The 18,175-nt window shown below is 47.5% G+C and overlaps 1 protein-coding gene across 2 annotated transcripts in view; it reads right to left on the reverse strand.

The window, feature by feature from the left end:
- GRIK3 (glutamate ionotropic receptor kainate type subunit 3) overlaps positions 1–18,175 on the reverse strand; it is a 114,737-nt gene that overhangs the window by 3,976 nt on the left and 92,586 nt on the right. For both annotated transcript variants that reach the window (XM_039729231.1, XM_039729230.1), the window contains exons 11-13: positions 14,340–14,563; positions 8,195–8,313; positions 6,204–6,421 (exon numbers count right to left, since the gene is read on the reverse strand). In XM_039729231.1, the coding sequence (XP_039585165.1) occupies positions 6,204–6,421; positions 8,195–8,313; positions 14,340–14,563 (561 nt within the window). The remainder of the gene's footprint in view (positions 1–6,203; positions 6,422–8,194; positions 8,314–14,339; positions 14,564–18,175) is intronic.

Raw genomic sequence — 18,175 nt, forward strand, 5'->3', positions numbered from 1 at the left:
ACCAGGATTTGTTTACCCTGTAATGTTTCTGCATGCAGAAAGAACAGAGAGAGTTTTGGAGGACGTGGTTTTCTCTACACACACTCTGATATTTTTGTCTTTCCTCAAGCATGGCAAGGAAACGAGTCTCCTCTGAGATATGTGCAACTGCCAAACAGATTTAACGTACCCACGTAAACAGAAGCACAGAGATATTCAAGAAGATTGTCTTACGGCTAAAAATAAACATGGATATTCTTTCACTATCAGCAGACATTCTGTTGCAAAGGAAGGAATATGTTTTCTAGCTTGCTATTCATGTGAATGTTTTTTTTTTTCTCCTAGAAAATGTGTTGAGTGAGAAGAAATATGGTTATTTTACATCTTGCCATAACATTTGAAAAGTACCATTTATCTATGAGCACCTTCTGAGCTGTCTCTGTCAGTCATCACAAAAGTCAGAGAATCTCAGAATCCCAGAATGGTTTGGGCTGGGAAAGACCTTAAAGCTCATCCTGTTCCCCCACCCCTGCCATGGGCAGGGACACCTTCCACTGGACCAGACTGCTGGTCAGAACTGGCTTTAGTTTAGGAAGATTTCCCAGACTGGCAGAGCAGTGTCCTCCTGCCCCTTTGCTGGTCCCAGTGCTCTCATGGGTCAGTGCTTCTCCCTCAGACCAGCCCTGGGACAACACTTGGATATTCAGGTTTGTGTTCCCACTGCTGCCAGCTCCTTTATGCACCATTCTTCTTTCCTGCCCCATTTCTTGTTTTTTCTAGATCTGTTTTTGCCTTCTTATTTCGTAAGAGGCAGCTTAGGCAGGTAAAGCTCTTCTGCTCCTCTGTGAGCCTGGAGCTGGCTGATAAGTCAGAGGGCAGATAAGTCCCTGTGCTGTGTCTGGAATCAGGGTGGCCTCTCAGCAGCTGCTGCACGAGGAGTTGCTGCTGCAGAGCTGTGATTTCAGCCGTCCTTTATCTCTCCACAGGTCTCTGTCCTTCCATGAGAAAGCAGGAGATGGAGCCCAAGCCCAGCCCAACTGCTGCTGCCACAGCTCCCCGTCATTTTGTCAGTGTCACCCAAAATGTGCCAGCATAGGTTCTTCTGATAAAACCATAATGAATAATGGTGGGGTAGCTGAAAGTCCCTTGTAATGCTTTGTTTTCCAAATGCTTTGCCCATCCAGCTCCTTTATTCCAGCATGTTTAGCAAAAGTTAAACAAAAGCTCATTGCCCCAAAGCTGGGTAGTGCAGTGCTGTTCAAACAAAGGCTGTTCCTCTGCCTTTAACCCTGTGGGCCTCTTCTCCTGACTGAAATACCCAGGGATTCATTTCTTCTCCATTAAAGCTCGTGCTCGTTATAATCCACTTGATGAATGCTCAGCAGTGGATGTGCTGGAGCAAACTTCATTCAAGAGGCAGGATAATCTCCCTCGCTTGAAAATCTGGACCAGTGCCTGTAAGGTAGATTTGTGGCATCTATCAAACCTCAAAGAGCAGCAAGAAATGTAGCCTCCAAAAGGATTATTAAATATCTGTGCATTACAATGGGTAATTGAAATGAATCGTGTGCTCGGCTGGCTGATAAGGACTTGTTTAACATTTATATAGTTCACATCAGAGGCCTCTGGGTTCCTTGGCTCTCCCCCTCTCTTCTTCTCTTTCTGCATTTAATGCTCCTTGAGTGTTGACACAGAGCTTTTAACATCAGTGTTCTCCCAGTTTAGAGCACAGAGCAAAATAAACTGGCAAAAAATCAATAGGCTGCATTTAGTGAAGCAAATGGGACTTGCATGAGGCACTGGACCTCTTCAGGCAACTGAAATTACACGAGACAGGGCCCCCTGGAAGAGAAAAACCACTTTTCTCTTCTTCTCTTAAATCACTATTCCAGCTTGAAAGGACTTAATTGTGTTTGGGATGCCAGGAAGAGCCCAGATTTGTCAGTTCTGGCTGTGCTGCTTTGAGCCCAGCTTGGCCCTGCCAGGGGTGGAGCACTCCTGCAGCTGGAGCACTCCTGGGAAGGGCTGGAAGGGAGGATGGAGCTGCTGTCCCTGCTCACTGGTGCCAGATGAGAGCTGGGATGAGATCTGGGCTCAGGGCTGAGACCCAGCAGGGCAGAGGAGCCAGGGCTCCCTCCAGGAGGGAGGGCAGGACATTGGTGCTGCCAGGGCAGCTGACACCCAGCCCTGATCAGGGCATCTCAGGCTCTAAAACCTGATGAGAAAACTGTTTTTCCAAGGGAAAATTCCCCAGCTGTAATTCCCAGCACAGCCCTCACAGGCTGATGGTTTGCTACAAACCCAGAAGCAGCTGTGAGAGCAATGTTGGTCATCAATCCCAAATCACAGGAGCAGTGAGGGCAGGAGTGTCCCTGCTCCAGCTCACACACAATTAAGCCACACCACATGTTTTGTAGTTGAAGGAAAAGTTCATTTCTCCCCTTCCTTCTGTCAAATACTGTGGCCACACTGCAAAGGTGATGCTTATTGATGGGAATTTGGATTTTCTCAGCCAGGACTGCACCACAGAAATAAGCAAAATCATCTTAGTAGTAATTTAGTAATAAAGAATGCCATAAATTTTGTTTATTTTGCTGATGTTTCTTCCTGTGTTCTTTATTTTTGTGTACATTTTGTTTTGCTGGAACCCTTGTTTTACCATAGCTTAACTTTAAAAATTTGGTTTAGTTACTGGTCTGATCTGGTATTTGCTGTGCTGTGGCTGGGTGCTAATTTCTTCTCAAAAGATTCACCATTTACTTTTATGGGCTTCTTAAAAGAAGCATATCTCAGTTGGTTGTGGGTGAAGGGACCCTCCTGTGCCCCCACATCCTCTGGAGTGTCCCCAGCTCCCCCTCAGTGACAACTCTGCTGCCAAAGGTAGATGAGGAGGAGCTGCTTGGGTGCTCTGAAGCATTAAGATAAATGGTCTGACACTGGCTTCTTCCTGGCAGAGAAGTTCCCGTGTCAGGAGCCCCGAGATGTTGGGAATGATGGAGATATTGCTAATTATCAAGGGCTGCTGCTGCAGCCGTGGCTCACACGGCGGGGTCGAGTCTCACTCCTGCTCACACGAGTGCAGCTTCTCCTTGATTTATTCAGGATAAATAACACCAGAATCTGGTCTGCTGTGCTCTGCATCTTAATCAGCCCGTGTTAGTGCTAAATGAGATGTGTGTGTGAAAGCAGAGTGCCAGCCCCTCCGAAGGCAGCGACGCCGAGAACGCCTCCGAGTTCATTCTTCAGAGCCACAGCTCAGAAGCCACCTTTAATAAGCAGTTCTGCAGGGCCAGTCACCCAAATCAATTAATGGAATCGTTTAGAGGAGCCCCTGCGAGGCATCTTGCCAAGACATATACGCTTTTTTATCAGCCAAATTGGCAAGAAAGGAACTTTCAGGCTTAAGATTTTCAATTCCAGCCTGTATGAAAAAATAAATTGATTTCCACCAACTGAAGATACTTAGTCTTGAGGATTTAACATTTCTGTATGAGTATCTGTGTACACACACACTCACACCCAGACTCCAAACTGCGCTTGAGACCTGGCCTTCCATTCAGAGAGGCAGCATTCTCTGCAGGATGGGAAGGATTTATGACTTATAATCAACTCTAGATGCTGTTCCTAAATTAATTGATCAGTGTTTATTCCTGTAACTCAATCTGCATTGCCAGGGAGTAAACAGCTCCTCAGAAGTTCTTTCTATGAAGTCAGAATGTGCCAATATGGTTGGTAAAGCTCTCTTTTCTTCTCTCTCTTGGTTTGCTCGGCTGCACGGGGCCAAATTTTGTGGGAGCAGCATCCCTGGCTGTGGGGCTGTCCCAGAGGGGTCTTGGTTCCATTGGGACATTCTGCAGTGTCCCTGGGGAGCTCTGCACAAGCTCCCAGGCTGAGCACAGCTCAGTGCTTTGGGATCCATCTCATGGAGCAGCGTGCAGGGTGTCCACCTTCCTCTTCCTCCTGTTGTCCATTCTCCCAGGATCAGGGGGTGCTCTCCTCCTGCACTCCTGGGGGATCCAGCGTGGGCAGGGTGGGCCCTGACAGAGGGGCTGCAGGGTTCAGGGTTGGTGTGTGCAGCTTGGAGCTGATTTAACAGGGGGAAAGGAAGGAAGGAGTGAGACCCTGCTGTGAGGGGAGCAGCCACACAAAGAGCCAGGCAGCAATTTGGGCCAAGTATAGCTAAAACCAGTAAATATTTAGATAATCCACGGGGCAGGAGAGATCCTCATGGTGTGCTGCCTTTTGTCCCAGCAGGGACAGTGTGCTCAGAGCTGCTGGGTGCTCAGGCTCTGGATCTGCAGGAGTGCTTCAGGAGCCCTGGCTGGTGGGGGCTGTCTCTGCTGGAGCCCCCTGGAGCAGGGCAGAGCAAGGCAGGGCAGCCAGGTGCTGTTCTTCCAGTGGCACCCATCCGAGGGAGGGTGGATCCTCAGGAGCTCTGTGCTGTGACAGGTGTCCCCATGGAGGTGGCACTGACAGAGCAGCTGAACCAAACCCACCACAGGAATTACCCAGCTGAGAACAAAGACCTTGTTGGGGCTGGGACAAATCCTGTCTCTCCCAAGTCCCTGTGTGCAGGAAGGACAAGTGAGCAGAGCTTCCCACGTGGGAGCTCCCCCTGCTCCAGTAATGGAAATGCTTGTCAGAAGGGACATTCCTGAGAATTCATCTCCATACAACAGTGATAATAAAAAGGAAAAGGAAAATACTCTGCATCAATAAACCATGCCAAGGCTGTTAGAAGCCTGAAGTACGGTTCTGATGGATAATGATATGAAGCAATAAATATACTGTGTCCTGATGATTGTTAAAAGAGACAGTTTCCTTTTATTCCCATATAAAACTCGTACTGGAAAGCGCAGTTAAAGCTCACAGTTACAGCCTGCCTTTCCCTGCTGGCTGTTCCAGGGTTTTATGGCTTTGGAAAACACCACCACACATCTGCCTGTGCCATGGACAGAGCTGCACGGAGCAGCTCCATGGCAGGAGGCAAACTGGGCATTCCCAGAGTCACTCAAGATCAAAGCACCCTCTCTGTGGTTCTTTATCAACCTCTGCTGCTGCCTGTCAGAGTCAGGACAGATCCAGGCAGGACAGTGGCTTCTCAGCCACATCAGAGCCAAGAGAAGTTGCATGGGAACAATGCTCCCTCTGTTATTAAAATCCAGCATATTGCCTTCCTTTAATGAGTCTTGCCAATTAAACTGCTGAGGCCTCATCAAGCTGCCATCACCCTGTGCCTGCTCAAATCTTGCAGCACCAGGCACAAAGTGCTTGGTAAAGCCTGAACTGTGCTAGTCACATGTATTTCCTTCTGCATTAGGGTGGTGGAGGGGAAAGGAGCCAGAGGTGTTGGGCAGCCAGTTCCCATTCCTGAGCCAAAGCCTGGGATCTTCCTTTGGGCCTCTTTCCTTGCCAGGGTGATAATTCCTTAATCACCCTTCATTTCTATCCCTTTATTCTCTCTCTTTTCAAACTGGGTTTTTACAGGCCAGCAGTGGTTTTAAAGGTCATTTTACATCTCTCAGTTTCTTTCTATTTTTGAGGCTATGGTGGAATCTGACTGACTTCTGAATTTAATTATGCTTTAAATAGACAAAATTAATGCAATTGGATTGTGATGCACTGGTACTGTTACCTTGCCCTGGATCTCAGAGGTTAATAAAACTGGATTACGTTGATATGAATACCTGAAGGACAAGAAAGATATTTCAGCTGTAAAAAAATACAGTCAGGGAGGGCACTTTGCAACATCTGTCCAGCTGTGTGCTCCATTTGGGCTCTCCTCTGTCCCTGAAGGCTGGCTGGGTCAGCCTGGGGCTCCATGGGGCTGTGCTGCCAGAGGCAAGGAAGAAGCTGGATGGCTCAGATGTGGAAATTGGAAGGTGCTTTAAGGAATGTAAGATTTCTCTGCGGGGCTTTAATACAAGCTTCACTTTGGCACCTGCCACGTTTTAGAGTGTCTGAGCCAATATGGGGTAGAGCCTGCAAAAGTGTAAAATCAGTTTAATTTTGTACCTGTGGCTTCAGTTAACAACAGGGAGGGGGATTTAGCCTTGGTGGGACTCAGGTGAGTGACAATCTCAGTCTGGGCAAGATGTGAGGCCGAAAGAAGCTGCAAGAAGGAGCAGCAGGGGCGGCTTGGGAGGATTTCTGTCTTTGGATCTTTGTCCTGGCTCCCGTTGGCATCTCTGCCTGGAAGGCAGAAAGCCTCTGCCTGGTCTCACCTTGAAGAAGGTCATGGTAGCTCCATCCTTCACTGCTCCATACTCTATTTTTGTCTGCTTTGCCAAGTCATCTGCCGAGTCGATGGGGGACTCCATCCTCTCCACGGTCAGGAAGGCCGCAAGGTTGGCCGTGTAGGACGAGATGATAATTAGGGTGAAGAACCACCATATGCCACCAATGATCCGTGTAGACAGGGCCTTGGGCATCAGCTCCGAGCCTGGGGGGGACAGGGGAAGGAGGGCAGAGGAAATAGAAGGAAAGAACCCATTTTATATATCCATACACGTATTTTATATACATATATATGTGTGAGTGTGTGATCAGGTTTCACTGTCAAAACTGTTACAGCCATGCAATTAAAGCCAACTGGTTTTGAGGCAAATTACCCAGACATCTTGCATGCAAGGATATCAGTAGGGTTTTTGTAGCATTTGCAGAAAAACCCTCTTCCTTGATTACTGACCTTGGGTACAGTGCCCAATTTACAGGAAACATCCAAACTGAAGTAATTAACTGGGCTGCTTTTATGAGATTTAAATAGCAAGCTATTTATGAACTTTTATGAGTGTTTTGTTCTGCCATTTAAAAAGGGCTTTGCTTTTATACAGATTATTTTCAAAAGACTCACTCTGGGGAGTGTGTTCAAATACACAAGGTTTAAAAAAATCAAACACCAAGAGAAAGGAACTATCAGGGTCCAGGGCTTTGAATGCCACTCAGAAATGGGGAAGCAGGAGATGTTACAGCATGAAAGGTGTAGTGGGTCTGGAATGACTTATTGAGCAGACATGAAGGGCTAAATGGGTTGTGCTATTTTTGTAATCACCCAAAACACCTTTTAAAGCCAGGCAAGAGCTTTGGGCTTGAAACAGCTGTGCTCAGAGGATTCATCAGCCTGGAAAGTGCAACAAAGATTGGGCTTTGCAAAGCAATTTTAGACAGTGTGGCATTAAAGCAGAGCATGGGGTGTAGTTTTCCTCCCTTCAGAGTGCAGCAAGGAGACACCAGGAAGAGGAGGAGTCCTGGATGTTGAGGGTGCTTTGGTTCTCAAGATCCTGCTTCTTCCCTCTTCCATCTCCGGCCCTTTGATGCATTGGATGCTGTGACATCAGTCTGGCTTTGAAATATTTTTCTTCTCAGATGCAGAATTGAGTTAAAAAGAATATAGCTCTTTTCATTTATCAGCATCTGATAAGAGGGATGATTCATCCTGCTAAACCGTCTTGCTGGGAACTGTCACTGTCCATGAGGGCAGCTGAGATCCAGGAGGAATCTCTATTACAGGCAGCAGTGGAGCTCAGAGCAGCTCTGTGCCTGCCACTGAGCCGAGGCTGTGCTTCTTTTGCTCTCTGGATATAACCACTGATACATGGTAAATTAAAGTGTGACAAATGTTTGACATTTTCCACTTCTTTCTATTCCTGGGTTTTCTGCAATTAGATCGCAGCTGAATTTCGTTCCTTATTCAGAGCTGCTCCCAAGCTCCCCCCCTGCTGCCTTCCGAACAGATTTATTCTGTTCATTGCATCTCTCTATTCCATTCACTCACAGGGGTGTGATCCCATCCCTGTCCCATTTCTGGGGTCCCTGTGACCCTGGTGGCTCACAGCAGTGCCACTGGCAGCTCTCCTGAGGGGCTGCTGGGCACAGGCTCCAGGGCAGCTCCTCCAGGCTGGGGAATCTCACACTGCTCAGAATGACCAGGGGAGGGGAAAAATGGGGATGGAGCAGAGGGCAAGGCACCCTGTCTGCTGGAAAAGTTGATTTAGAACAGAGAGAGAGCCAGGTCAGAGATCCTGAAACTGAACAAATGGTTTGAATGAACAGAAATAGGAATTTGCAGAGTCCGTGGGACGTGGGGCAATGAAGCAGCTGAGGGAGATGAAGGCAGTGCTCCTCCTTGGAGCTGCAGGGCCAGGAGGTGCTGGGAGGTTGCAACCAAAAGAAATTTTTAATTGAAAAAGCCCCAAGAGCAGGTGGGTGCCCTTACCTTGCTGCATCAGCGCTCCCATCCCGAACCAGAAGCTGTTCAGGAGGGTGAAGTTGTTCTCCACGATGTCCGAGCCTGGGTTGCAGGGGTGGGCATCATACCACTCGTATGGACTGAACCTGCAGCACACAGGGAAACAGAGTCCTGATGATGCCTTGAGGGGCTCCTAGGACACAGGCTAGTCAGTTTTAAGACAATAAAGTGGCTTTTTATTAAAGGTCTTCAATAGATACACCCTGGGCAGCCAAAGCCTTCCAGAGGCTGCACCCAAAATGGACAATGGTCATGAGTTTTTCATTCAGTTGTGACTTTGGTCCATTTGCCTATCAGGGGTTAATCCTTAATTACAGCTTCAGGTAATAAAGTGACATACCCCCAGTTTGCTCCCCACTTTTGCTTATACTTGTCAGGGCCTGAGGCTGTAGGGTGTCCTTGGTTCTCAGGCCTCAAGTGATTGTTTTGTCTGACCAAAATGTGAAGACATAACACTTTATATAGAGTTATGCACGAATGCAGCACAGGATTTGAAAAATAGAAAGGCTAAAATCCTAAGGGCATCAGTTAGTTGAGATGTGGCAGGACAAGACTCTAAAGGAACTGGAAAAAAGGAGTCTCAATGCCTCTGGTGCTGCTGTGCAGGGGCTGCTGACCATCTGGTGCACACCTTTATAGAGAAAAAACCAAATTCAGCCCAAGTCACCCACACAGCCGTAAGTCTGTGTCCTGCATTCTGGAGAGCAGAGACCTGGGAAGCCAAATCCTCCTGAGGTGTCTCAGATGGCTTCCCCAGAGCCTTTGGTCACTTGGGATCATCTTTGCAATATCGTGTCCTATAACAGCACCTGGAGCATGTGATGGTGGGATGGGTTGGGATGGGATGGGATAGGATGGGGTCCAGAAACGTAACCTCTTGTATGTAACCGTTTGAAAATGTGAGAAAAAAAAAGGCATTTTTGGTTGACTAAGGAGAAGCCTTGGTCATTCTGCAGTAGTAGCAGGGACAAACTGGTATTTTAGGATATTCTAATGCACATGGGAATCCGGGTGGGATTTATGTCACTGAGAAGTAGAACCTTCCACCATCCTGACAAGCAGGAGTTTGGCCCCTTCAAGGCATTGCCAGAACACTGGAATGTGGTGGCAGTTTGCCACTTATTCCCTGTGTATTTCCAAGGATACCCCTGCAATTCTTGAGCAAGACTGAGGGAATTTCCTAGGAATATCTCTGCAAATTCTGCCCAAGATTGGCAGGCAAGCACTGCTGGGAATGAGCTCGTTTAGCCAGGATCTGGGGAGGATGCTAAACAGGAGAGATGTTAATATTTTTAGAGCTGTTTATTTACATTTTCTGAGAGTCCCAAATTTTGCAGAGATTAAATTAAAAACATAATTGGTATAATTGCTTTTGAACCAGGCATTAATTATCATCTCCGCTTCCTTCTGGAATCCCTGGAGATTCACAACAGCCCCTTCTCAAAGCCCAGCCCACAGCCTCTATCAGGAGATGTTTCCCTCTGTAATTCTCCACCAGATGCGCCACCACCCAAGGAGAGGGCTCGTGGCTCCATTCCAGGGTGGCCTCGCTCAGACAGTTGGATTTGTTTGGAGAAGGGCCCCAGATCCCTGCCAGGAGCCTCCTGGCACTGAATCCTGCCCTGGGCACGTGTCAGTGCAGAGCTGTGGTGCTGGCAGCGCCAAGCATGGGAGGGGACTGGGGGAAAACCATCCCTGAGGATGGACATGGCACAGCCCACGCTCCTGTGGCTTTGGAAAAGATTACCTGGGCACAGCTGTGCCACTTTTTGCTTCTGTTTTCCACTCAAGGTACAGTGCAATGAGCTCTCCTTTCCTCCCTGGTTTATCTCCCCTTCCTGCAGCACCCTGGGCTGGGTTTGGGGTGTGGAGCCTTGCTCAGGCTGCACCTGGCATTGCTGCTTGTTCATCCAGGTGATGTTGGGCTCTCCTTGCTGCTCACCCTCCTCTGCTCTCTGAATCAGAGGAAATCAGCAAGGAAACAAGAACCTGGCTGAACTCAGACCTGGCTTTACATGCTGCTTATTCCTTAGAACTTGCTATAGATTCACACCAGAGGCAGATAAAGGATGGTGTCTTGGTCCTTTCTGTCAGATAAAGCCAGAGTTCAGGAATTAGATTAAAACTTTCTTGGGCTGCCAATGAAAGACTATGAAAAAGAAAGGGAGTGGGTAAGATCAATGAGCCTGGCAAGATGACACGCTGGAGAACTTCAAGGTCTGAGTGAAAACCTACTGGTGCAGCTCAAATGACAGAGAAATATTCAGAAATCTGCAAAGCAGCAACAGCCTCCAGTGCTTGAGCAGAGAAACCATTAGTGGAAGCAAGAGGTAATGAAGGAAGGAGGGAGAGGAGCCCATTGACCCCAGAGCTCAAATCAATGGGGAACTCAGGACCCTCCGTGGCTGTCTTCCCTCATCCTCACATGCTCTGTGGGTCTGAGAAATATTTCATCAAAAACGAGCATCATTCTCCTGTCTCTTTCAGCTTTTTGGGTGGGAAATTGAAGCACTTGGAAGAAATTTAAAAGATCTAACACAAAATACTTTTGAGTCTAAATTGCGTCTCCAGAGAAATTTTAAATGGATGACCCAGACTGTTGCATTTGCAGGGAATGTCCTGACAAAGGCAGGAATGATGCATCTGACTCCATGTTCTCAGAAGGCTAATTTATTATTTTATGATACTATATTATACTAAAAAATACTATACTAAAGAATACTATACTAAAGAATACAGAAAGGATACTTACAGAATGTTAAAAAGATAATAATGAAAACTTGTGACTCTTTCCAGAATCCTGACACAGCCTGGCACCAATTGGCCAAAGAGCCAAAACAACTCACAGCAGAATCCAAGGAAACAATCACTTGTGGGTAAACAACCTACAAACACATTCCACATGAGCACAACACAGGAGAATCAAATGAGATAAGAATTGTTTTCCTTTTTGTGTGAGGCCTCTCAGCTTCCCAGGAGAAAAGCCCTGGGTGAAGGGATTTGTTCAGAGAATGTGAATGCCACACCAGACCTCGCTGCAATTAGGATGAAGATTAAGCCAACCCACCCACCCTGCCACACAGCCAGAGGTGTTGGGTGTAATTTGGAGGCTGTGTGAGCCCGAGGACAGGTGCCAGCCTGGCACCAGAGCCTCCAGACACAGCATCTGACAGAGCCATGGGGACAGCCAGTGCTGCTGGCTCCCTGGGGATGGGAGTTGGGAGCAGGGGCTCCATCAATAACGAAGAAAGGCTGATTAAAATGACAGATGAACCAAATCCATCCTTTGCCTGCCTCTAAATAGTTCCTGAGTCTGTTTTAAGTGGCATTGACCTATGGTTATGGCATGAGCAGAGGGCTCTGGTGCCTAGTTCAGAAGAGTCATGTCTCTGAATTAAGGCTTTTCTATTTTGATTGTGGTTTTCCGCTGAGAATTGGATTTCAGAGGCCTTGCTGGGGTCAAAAGCAGATATTGTTTCCATGACTTCTGAATGCAATAAATATTTTCCCTGTGAAATCTCTTGCCTTCCATCTCTATGTGTTAAAAGACCATTCCTGCAGAATTTTAATTACCCCGAATACTCGGTGTTATTTGAAAGAATAGGATGACAGAAGAAATGTCAGGAGCAAAATGTGAAGAATAAACTGTAATTGCAATATTTTATGTGTTGAATTTAGTCCAAGAAGTAGCCTGATAGGGAAAAATTGTTCTGCAACATCGTAATTGCTGTGATGGAGCGAGATGCTGAGGTTCATTTCAGAATAAAACCTGAGACAAAGCCACAGTTCTTCAGGTTTTCATCCCTCAACATCAGCCAAAAGCCAGGCAACACTGCCATGCTAGGACAGACATCCCTGTTTGTGCAAAGTGGTGCCTGGGGGACTTCACATCAGGGCCTGCCCCAGCATTTCCTTCAGCCCTTCTGCAACATTTCACATGCAGATACAATTTGCACATTTAACATGCTTTGAAAGTGGGATCTGGACAATTTGGGTTGGATTTGGTCATTATGAGCTGGGAAAAATAAGCTCCAAAATGTAAAATTGTGTTTGGATTGTCACTGCAGGGCACAGGAGCAGGCTGGTGCCTGGTGCCATCGAAGCCAGGGGTGCTGTGGGAGCAGAGCCCATCCAGCTGTGCCCTGCCTGGATGACAGGGACAGCCAAGGGCTCTCTGTCAGCCCCCACAGGATTTTCCTTCTCATGGTTACCTTGGGTCCACATCCCCAGAGGAGAGATTTGTGCTGCTGAGAGCACCTGGCTGTCCCTGACAGGGCTGGGGGGGCAAAAACAAGGCAGGAAGGGAATTGCAGCTGCAGCCTGGATCAGGGAGGGCCTTCCACATCCTCTGAGAGGAAAGCTGTGAGTGCTGACAGTCTGGTCAGGGAGAAAGTCAGATAAACTTTCCCAGGCATTGTTCTTGGGGAGCTTTGAGAAAGCTCAGAGAAAGAATTAAAATAATATTTAATCTTTGCAGCTGGTGTTTTGAACTTGTTCACTTGTAAGGTGTGTACAAGAAGGGTGTTCCTAATTAGCCAGTGAGGTGAGGGGTGTTGATTGAGGACCAATCAGGTCCAGCTTTCTTGGAATAGTTTATAAAAGGATGTGACATCTAATAAACTTCACTATTGCCTTCTGAGAAGATTTTGGAGTCTGTGTCACTTCATTCAGCTGTCCCTAATCCAATAGTGACAGAAAACAAATGTCCAGCTATGTCCCCGTGCAGAGGAGGGACCAGAGGATGTACCTGCCTTGCCACGCATGTTTAACATGCTTTAAAAGTGGGGTCTGGACAATCTGGGCTGGATCTGGCCATTATGAGCAGGAAAAAACAAGCTCCTAATGTGAGCACTGCAGGTGCTCACAGCACTCGTGCCCAGCTCACTCTGCTGCTCTGTGTAATTAGGATATGACAGAGTGAACACAGGAAATCTGCTCTAAATGCCCCTCTGGACTGAGGGATGCTGAAAATTGTAGATTTGTTGTACCATCAGGGTTAATGGAGGCTGCTTGCTCCAGTTCTGTAGCTGATCTTTCCTTTGACTCTCTAAGGAGATGAGGGAGGAATGTTTCTGATGGATGCTCCCAGGAAGGTGTAGCACAGCAGGCCTTGGGGAAGAGGGTCTGCATGGACCCCCAGACCAAAACAGGGAGGGTTCTGAAATCCCCACCAGTATAAATTCAGCTGGAAATAAGGAGAAATGAGCATCAAAGTGTAGAGTGGGCAGAGGGATCTTTCCTGGACGAGGTGTTTATGCAAAATATTCCAGTGAGGGCTGTGTGTGGTCATGGAGGGCGCCTGCCTGCAGGAGGGGGAAAGTGCTTTGTTTTGATTTGAATAGGTGGGATCATGGATTGAGAGCAACCCTGGACTGTGGCTCATCAAAGGCCCTGTGGAATTAACAAGACATGCAAATGTATGCAAATGCTGCCTTTAAACATAGAGGATTTAAACATGCTAATTAGATGCATATTAATTTTGTAAACAGACACATTGTCTGATCCGTAGCAACGGCTTCTCCATTCTTTTGATATAGGGAAGGGTTTGTGTGAGCTTTACAGAGATAGAAGGGGGAATGGTGGGGGAGATGGGAGCTCACTGTGAGCAGTGAGCATGAATGGACAGTGATACAGAGATACTTCTCTTCATACACCGGGAGGTGCTGACAAGATGGAAAGGCTGCAAAACTTCTGAAATAATAAAATTATTTCATGCTGTGAGTGTGTGAAAGTGAGCAGCCAGCCCATGGTGATGGACCAGATCTGAGGGGTGACAAAGGTTTGGTGCTGCAGCTCCCTGCCACCCTGTTCTTCTAAGTTCTTCTGGGCCTTCTGATGTTTACATTCTTGAATGAACTTTCTCACACATTTTATGTAAATAATTAATTGTTTTACATTCCTTTCTGGAGCAGGAGAAACTTGATGGACTGTTGGTTTGTCCAGTGTCATTGGAGAGGTGGCACTGTCACCCTCCAAACCACTGTCACTTTTAAAAATCTATAAATGTTGGGAGTCAGAAATTAAACTCCCCTTCTTTTACCTTGGAGGTTCCAGTGTGCATGTAATTTTATTTTATATCCTAGAGTGACAGCTGCCAGCAGGGCCCCCTTACCTGGCTATGACAAAGAGCACACAGCTGACCCCCAGGTAGGCAAGGAGGATGTACATCCAGATGTCAGGAGAGAGAGGGTTGAGGAAGGAGAACACGCTGGGGTTGGTCCCGTTGGGCTTCCTGTAGAGGATGCTGACCCCCAGGGTCATGAAGGGCTTGGAGAAGTCGATGGCTTTCTCCCGGACGTGGGTGATGGTCAGAGGAGCCACGGCCAGGTCAGCTTTCTGCAAACAGCACAGAGGGAGGGACACAGGCAGGGAGAAAAGAGTTACAGAGGTGTTTCTATCCCCTTGGAGACACCACAGCGCTCACACAGCAGAAACAGGACAAAATCCCCCAAAGTGCAGCCCTGGGGTTCCCCCCTGCTGTGGCACATGTGGTACATGTTTGCTGAGAAATACAGATGTGGGGGCACAGTGTTTGCTGTGAAGTACAGATGTTGGAGTACAGTTTTTGCTGTAAAATACAGATTTTGGGGGTACAGTGTTTACTGTGAAGTACAGATGTTGGGGTGCAGTGTTTGCTGTGAAATACAGGTGTTGGAGTATAGTGTTTGCTGTAAAGTACAGATGTTTCTGGTACAGTGCTGTGAAATACAGATGTTAGAGTACCGTGTTTGCTGTAAAATACAGCACAGCCAAATGGAGATTACAGCCTCTGCAGCTTCTGCCCCGATGTGATAAGCTCCTCTGAAACGGTCCGAAAAATCAGATTTTACTGAGTTCTAAAGTGTCAGTGGCCCTTTTCTTGCTTGCTCCTCTCCACAAGACTCTAAAACAGTGAGTAGACTGTGTGCAGAGCCTGCTGCTGGCAGCAGTGGTTTGTTTTTGTTGTTGTTGTTGTCCTTGCTTTCATTTGTTGTTGTCCTGCTTTCACGCTGATGCAAGAGGAGAGGAGGGTGAGGATGGAGCTGCAGGGAGCCATACTGTGGCAGTGTGAGGTAAGAGGTTCTATTTCTTTTCCCTCAGTCATTTCATGAGCTTGAGGGGCTCAGTCTCAGGCAGGAGTGCTCGGTGCCTGGGGGCGGAGGGAGGGAGGTGTGGAGGCGAGACCCTCTGAGGAAACACTCTTTAATGATGGACTCCTCAGCCCATCCTGCTGGAGTGCTCTGAGCTCCCTGAAGAATTTCAGCTGAGCATATTCTTTATCCTGACAGCTTGTATGAATTGTGTTTGTTTCTATTATTTCTGTTATTTACTAATTTGTGTTAATTCAATGAGCAACCACATTCACCCTCTTTCTGTTGGGTAAGAGATGCATTCATTCCTCTCACTAAACATTCATCCAGGTTCTTAAAAGCCAGAAGTAAACACGTCCAAGGTTTCCTCAATATCACCCTCCTTGCCTGAGCTTTGCAAATCATTCTTTGAGATTGTGAACTTCCGAGGAAACACAGACACATAAATTACAGCTCTGAAGTTGAGCAGAACCTCCCCCCATGCCAGGAGCCCCGGCGAGATTTATTTAACATCTGGTTCTGAAAATTAAAATTCTAAATTACCCATGAGTGATAATTACCTAGAGATACAGTAGATTTGTCATTATTCATGGACTTTAAATCAATACTGGCTGGAACATACTTTGCTTCAGCAGGAACTGGGGGTTCACTGTAGGAACCAGAGCAGATCTCTGGCCTGTGCTGGGGGTAAAGGTTGTGGTAAAGGTTTCATTTGACCTTGCCAATCTGTGATCAAGTCAGTGCAATATTTATAAATAGGGGAATCTGGGTGTTTTACTGTAGGAAGAGTGTCTACATGAGCTTTTGTCCATTTACACAAGTGTGTGTGTGTTTGTGTGTAAGGAACCCCCTCCAACAAGTGCAGCCTTAGAGCTCCTGAACAGAAGCATTCAGGAATGATGTAACAAGGGTAAAAATGAAAGAGAGCCATGTTTTTTCTTCTAACATGGCTCTCCAGCTGCGCCCTGCTTTCCTTTGGTTTCCTTTCCTTCTCATTTTCCAGATGGAAATACATTTTTACATCAGCCTGGTACAGGAAGAGCTTCATTTTGGCATTTGTCAAAACCTCTGGAAAATGGGGACAATATTTTTGCCAGTGAGCCCCTTGTGCCAGCTGTGGTTGTGGTGACAGGGACAGAAGCTGAAGGGGGTTGGAGGTGGCATTGGTGGCTGCTCAGCCTGAGCTGGAGATGTTGTTCTGCATCCTGGGGACTGTCCTGGCAGGTTTGGAGCTTGGCTGCTCCCACCACCTTCCAGCGCACCTGGAAATTTTGGCTTCGTGCTCCGCACAGTCACAAGGCAGAAATGGCAAAAGAAATGCAGCATTTTCCCTCCTCCATCACTTCTGTGTGGGTGTCCTGACTCACCAGGGAAAGGCAAAGAAGATGTTGAAGGATTTGGCTATGGGTTTTTCTGAAGGAGGGAGCAAATGTTCTGTGGTCAGAGCTTGCTGGCAATGGCCAGGCTGAGGGAGCCTCAGCCAAATTTGTCAGAACAATAACAGTGAGCTAAAGAACAGCCTGGAGTTTGTGCTTTGCCACAGAAAATGAAGAGAGAGAACTCTGCATGGATGCCCAGGGATCCAACTGCTTTTAGAGCTGAAATAAAATTTTACTGTGTGGCTCCAGCAGCTCCTGTGATGTGCTCCCAGCCCTGTGTCCTTGCAGGGAATGTCACATTCAGGCAGGACAGAGCAGGGATTCTGGAGCCTGGCTGGGGTGTGTCCTGAGCAATTACAGCCAGCACAGGGCTGCACTTCCATATCCTTTTTATCAATGCAGATTTTTCTGAAGGTGGCCTCTAATTAAGGCTTTGCTGACAGAGAGGATCTAAATCAAACCCACCAAGGGTGAAGCTTTGATTTGTTGTGCTCTGACATTCCAAACTGGGCAGTCAATTACCAGACTCTGGCTGCTTCCTTTAGTCAGCCCTGGCTCTTGTGCTGTTGCAGTCAGGTGGATTTTATTAAAGATGAGGAATTAGAGCAAGTGCCAGTGGCTTAAAGACCCTTGTCCAGCAAAACCACTTAAGCCTGCACCTCTCTTTTACTGGAGCTCACACATCTTCCAAGTCCTGTCCCTGTTCTTAAGTGTTCTGCTGAATTGAGGCCAAAAAGATGAATTCTGCCAAGGCAGCTACACATCAAATGCAGACACTTCTCCAACACACCTCCAAGGGTTTGGATCTCCTCATTCACCCAGTTCCAGCGTTTCACTTGGCTGGAGCAGCTGTGAGTTCACGGGGTGTTCAGCACAGGGATGGTGGTGTTTGCTGCAGAGATACTTGGTTTTCGTCAGAAAATGCCAAGTCTTATCTCCAAGTTCTCAGTTATCGGGGAGATGTGGCCTGTGGGTCAGGACAGCTCTTGTGCAGCTGTGGGAATCCTGCAGTGCCTGACCTCAGCCAGAGCCAAGCCGTGGGCAGTGGCTGGTCATGGAGGAGCCCACCAACAGCATAAGCACCAAGATAAATATTTATTCTGGAAAAGAAGCTGCCTCTGTGCTTATTTTGCCAATCTGCGTTAGGTATTTACATAAACTAATCATGTGTGTGTTGCCTGAGAGACAGAAATAGTGTGTGTGTGTGTTTTACTGATTTAATTGTTACCCAGGTCTGGCACTGTCATCCCTCGGTGTCTCTTGCCACTGCCAGCACTGGGGCTCCTTCCTTGGGCCCTGTCTCTGCTTCCTACTCTCCTATCTTGGCTGCTGTGCCCTGCTCCTGCTCCCTGTCCCTGGGGTGTGCTGGGCTCACACCTGAGCTCCCTGCACCTTTCCCTGCAGAGCAGCCCTGGCTGTCCTGGGGATGAAGATGGGGCAGCCGGGCTCTGCTGCAGCTCAGAGAGGAGGGGCTGCTGCTGGGGCAGGGGTGGGGGTCT

The sequence above is a fragment of the Passer montanus genome, unplaced genomic scaffold, assembly GCF_014805655.1.
Source record: "Passer montanus isolate IOZ18808 unplaced genomic scaffold, ASM1480565v1 scaffold68, whole genome shotgun sequence".
NCBI lineage: Eukaryota > Metazoa > Chordata > Aves > Passeriformes > Passeridae > Passer > Passer montanus.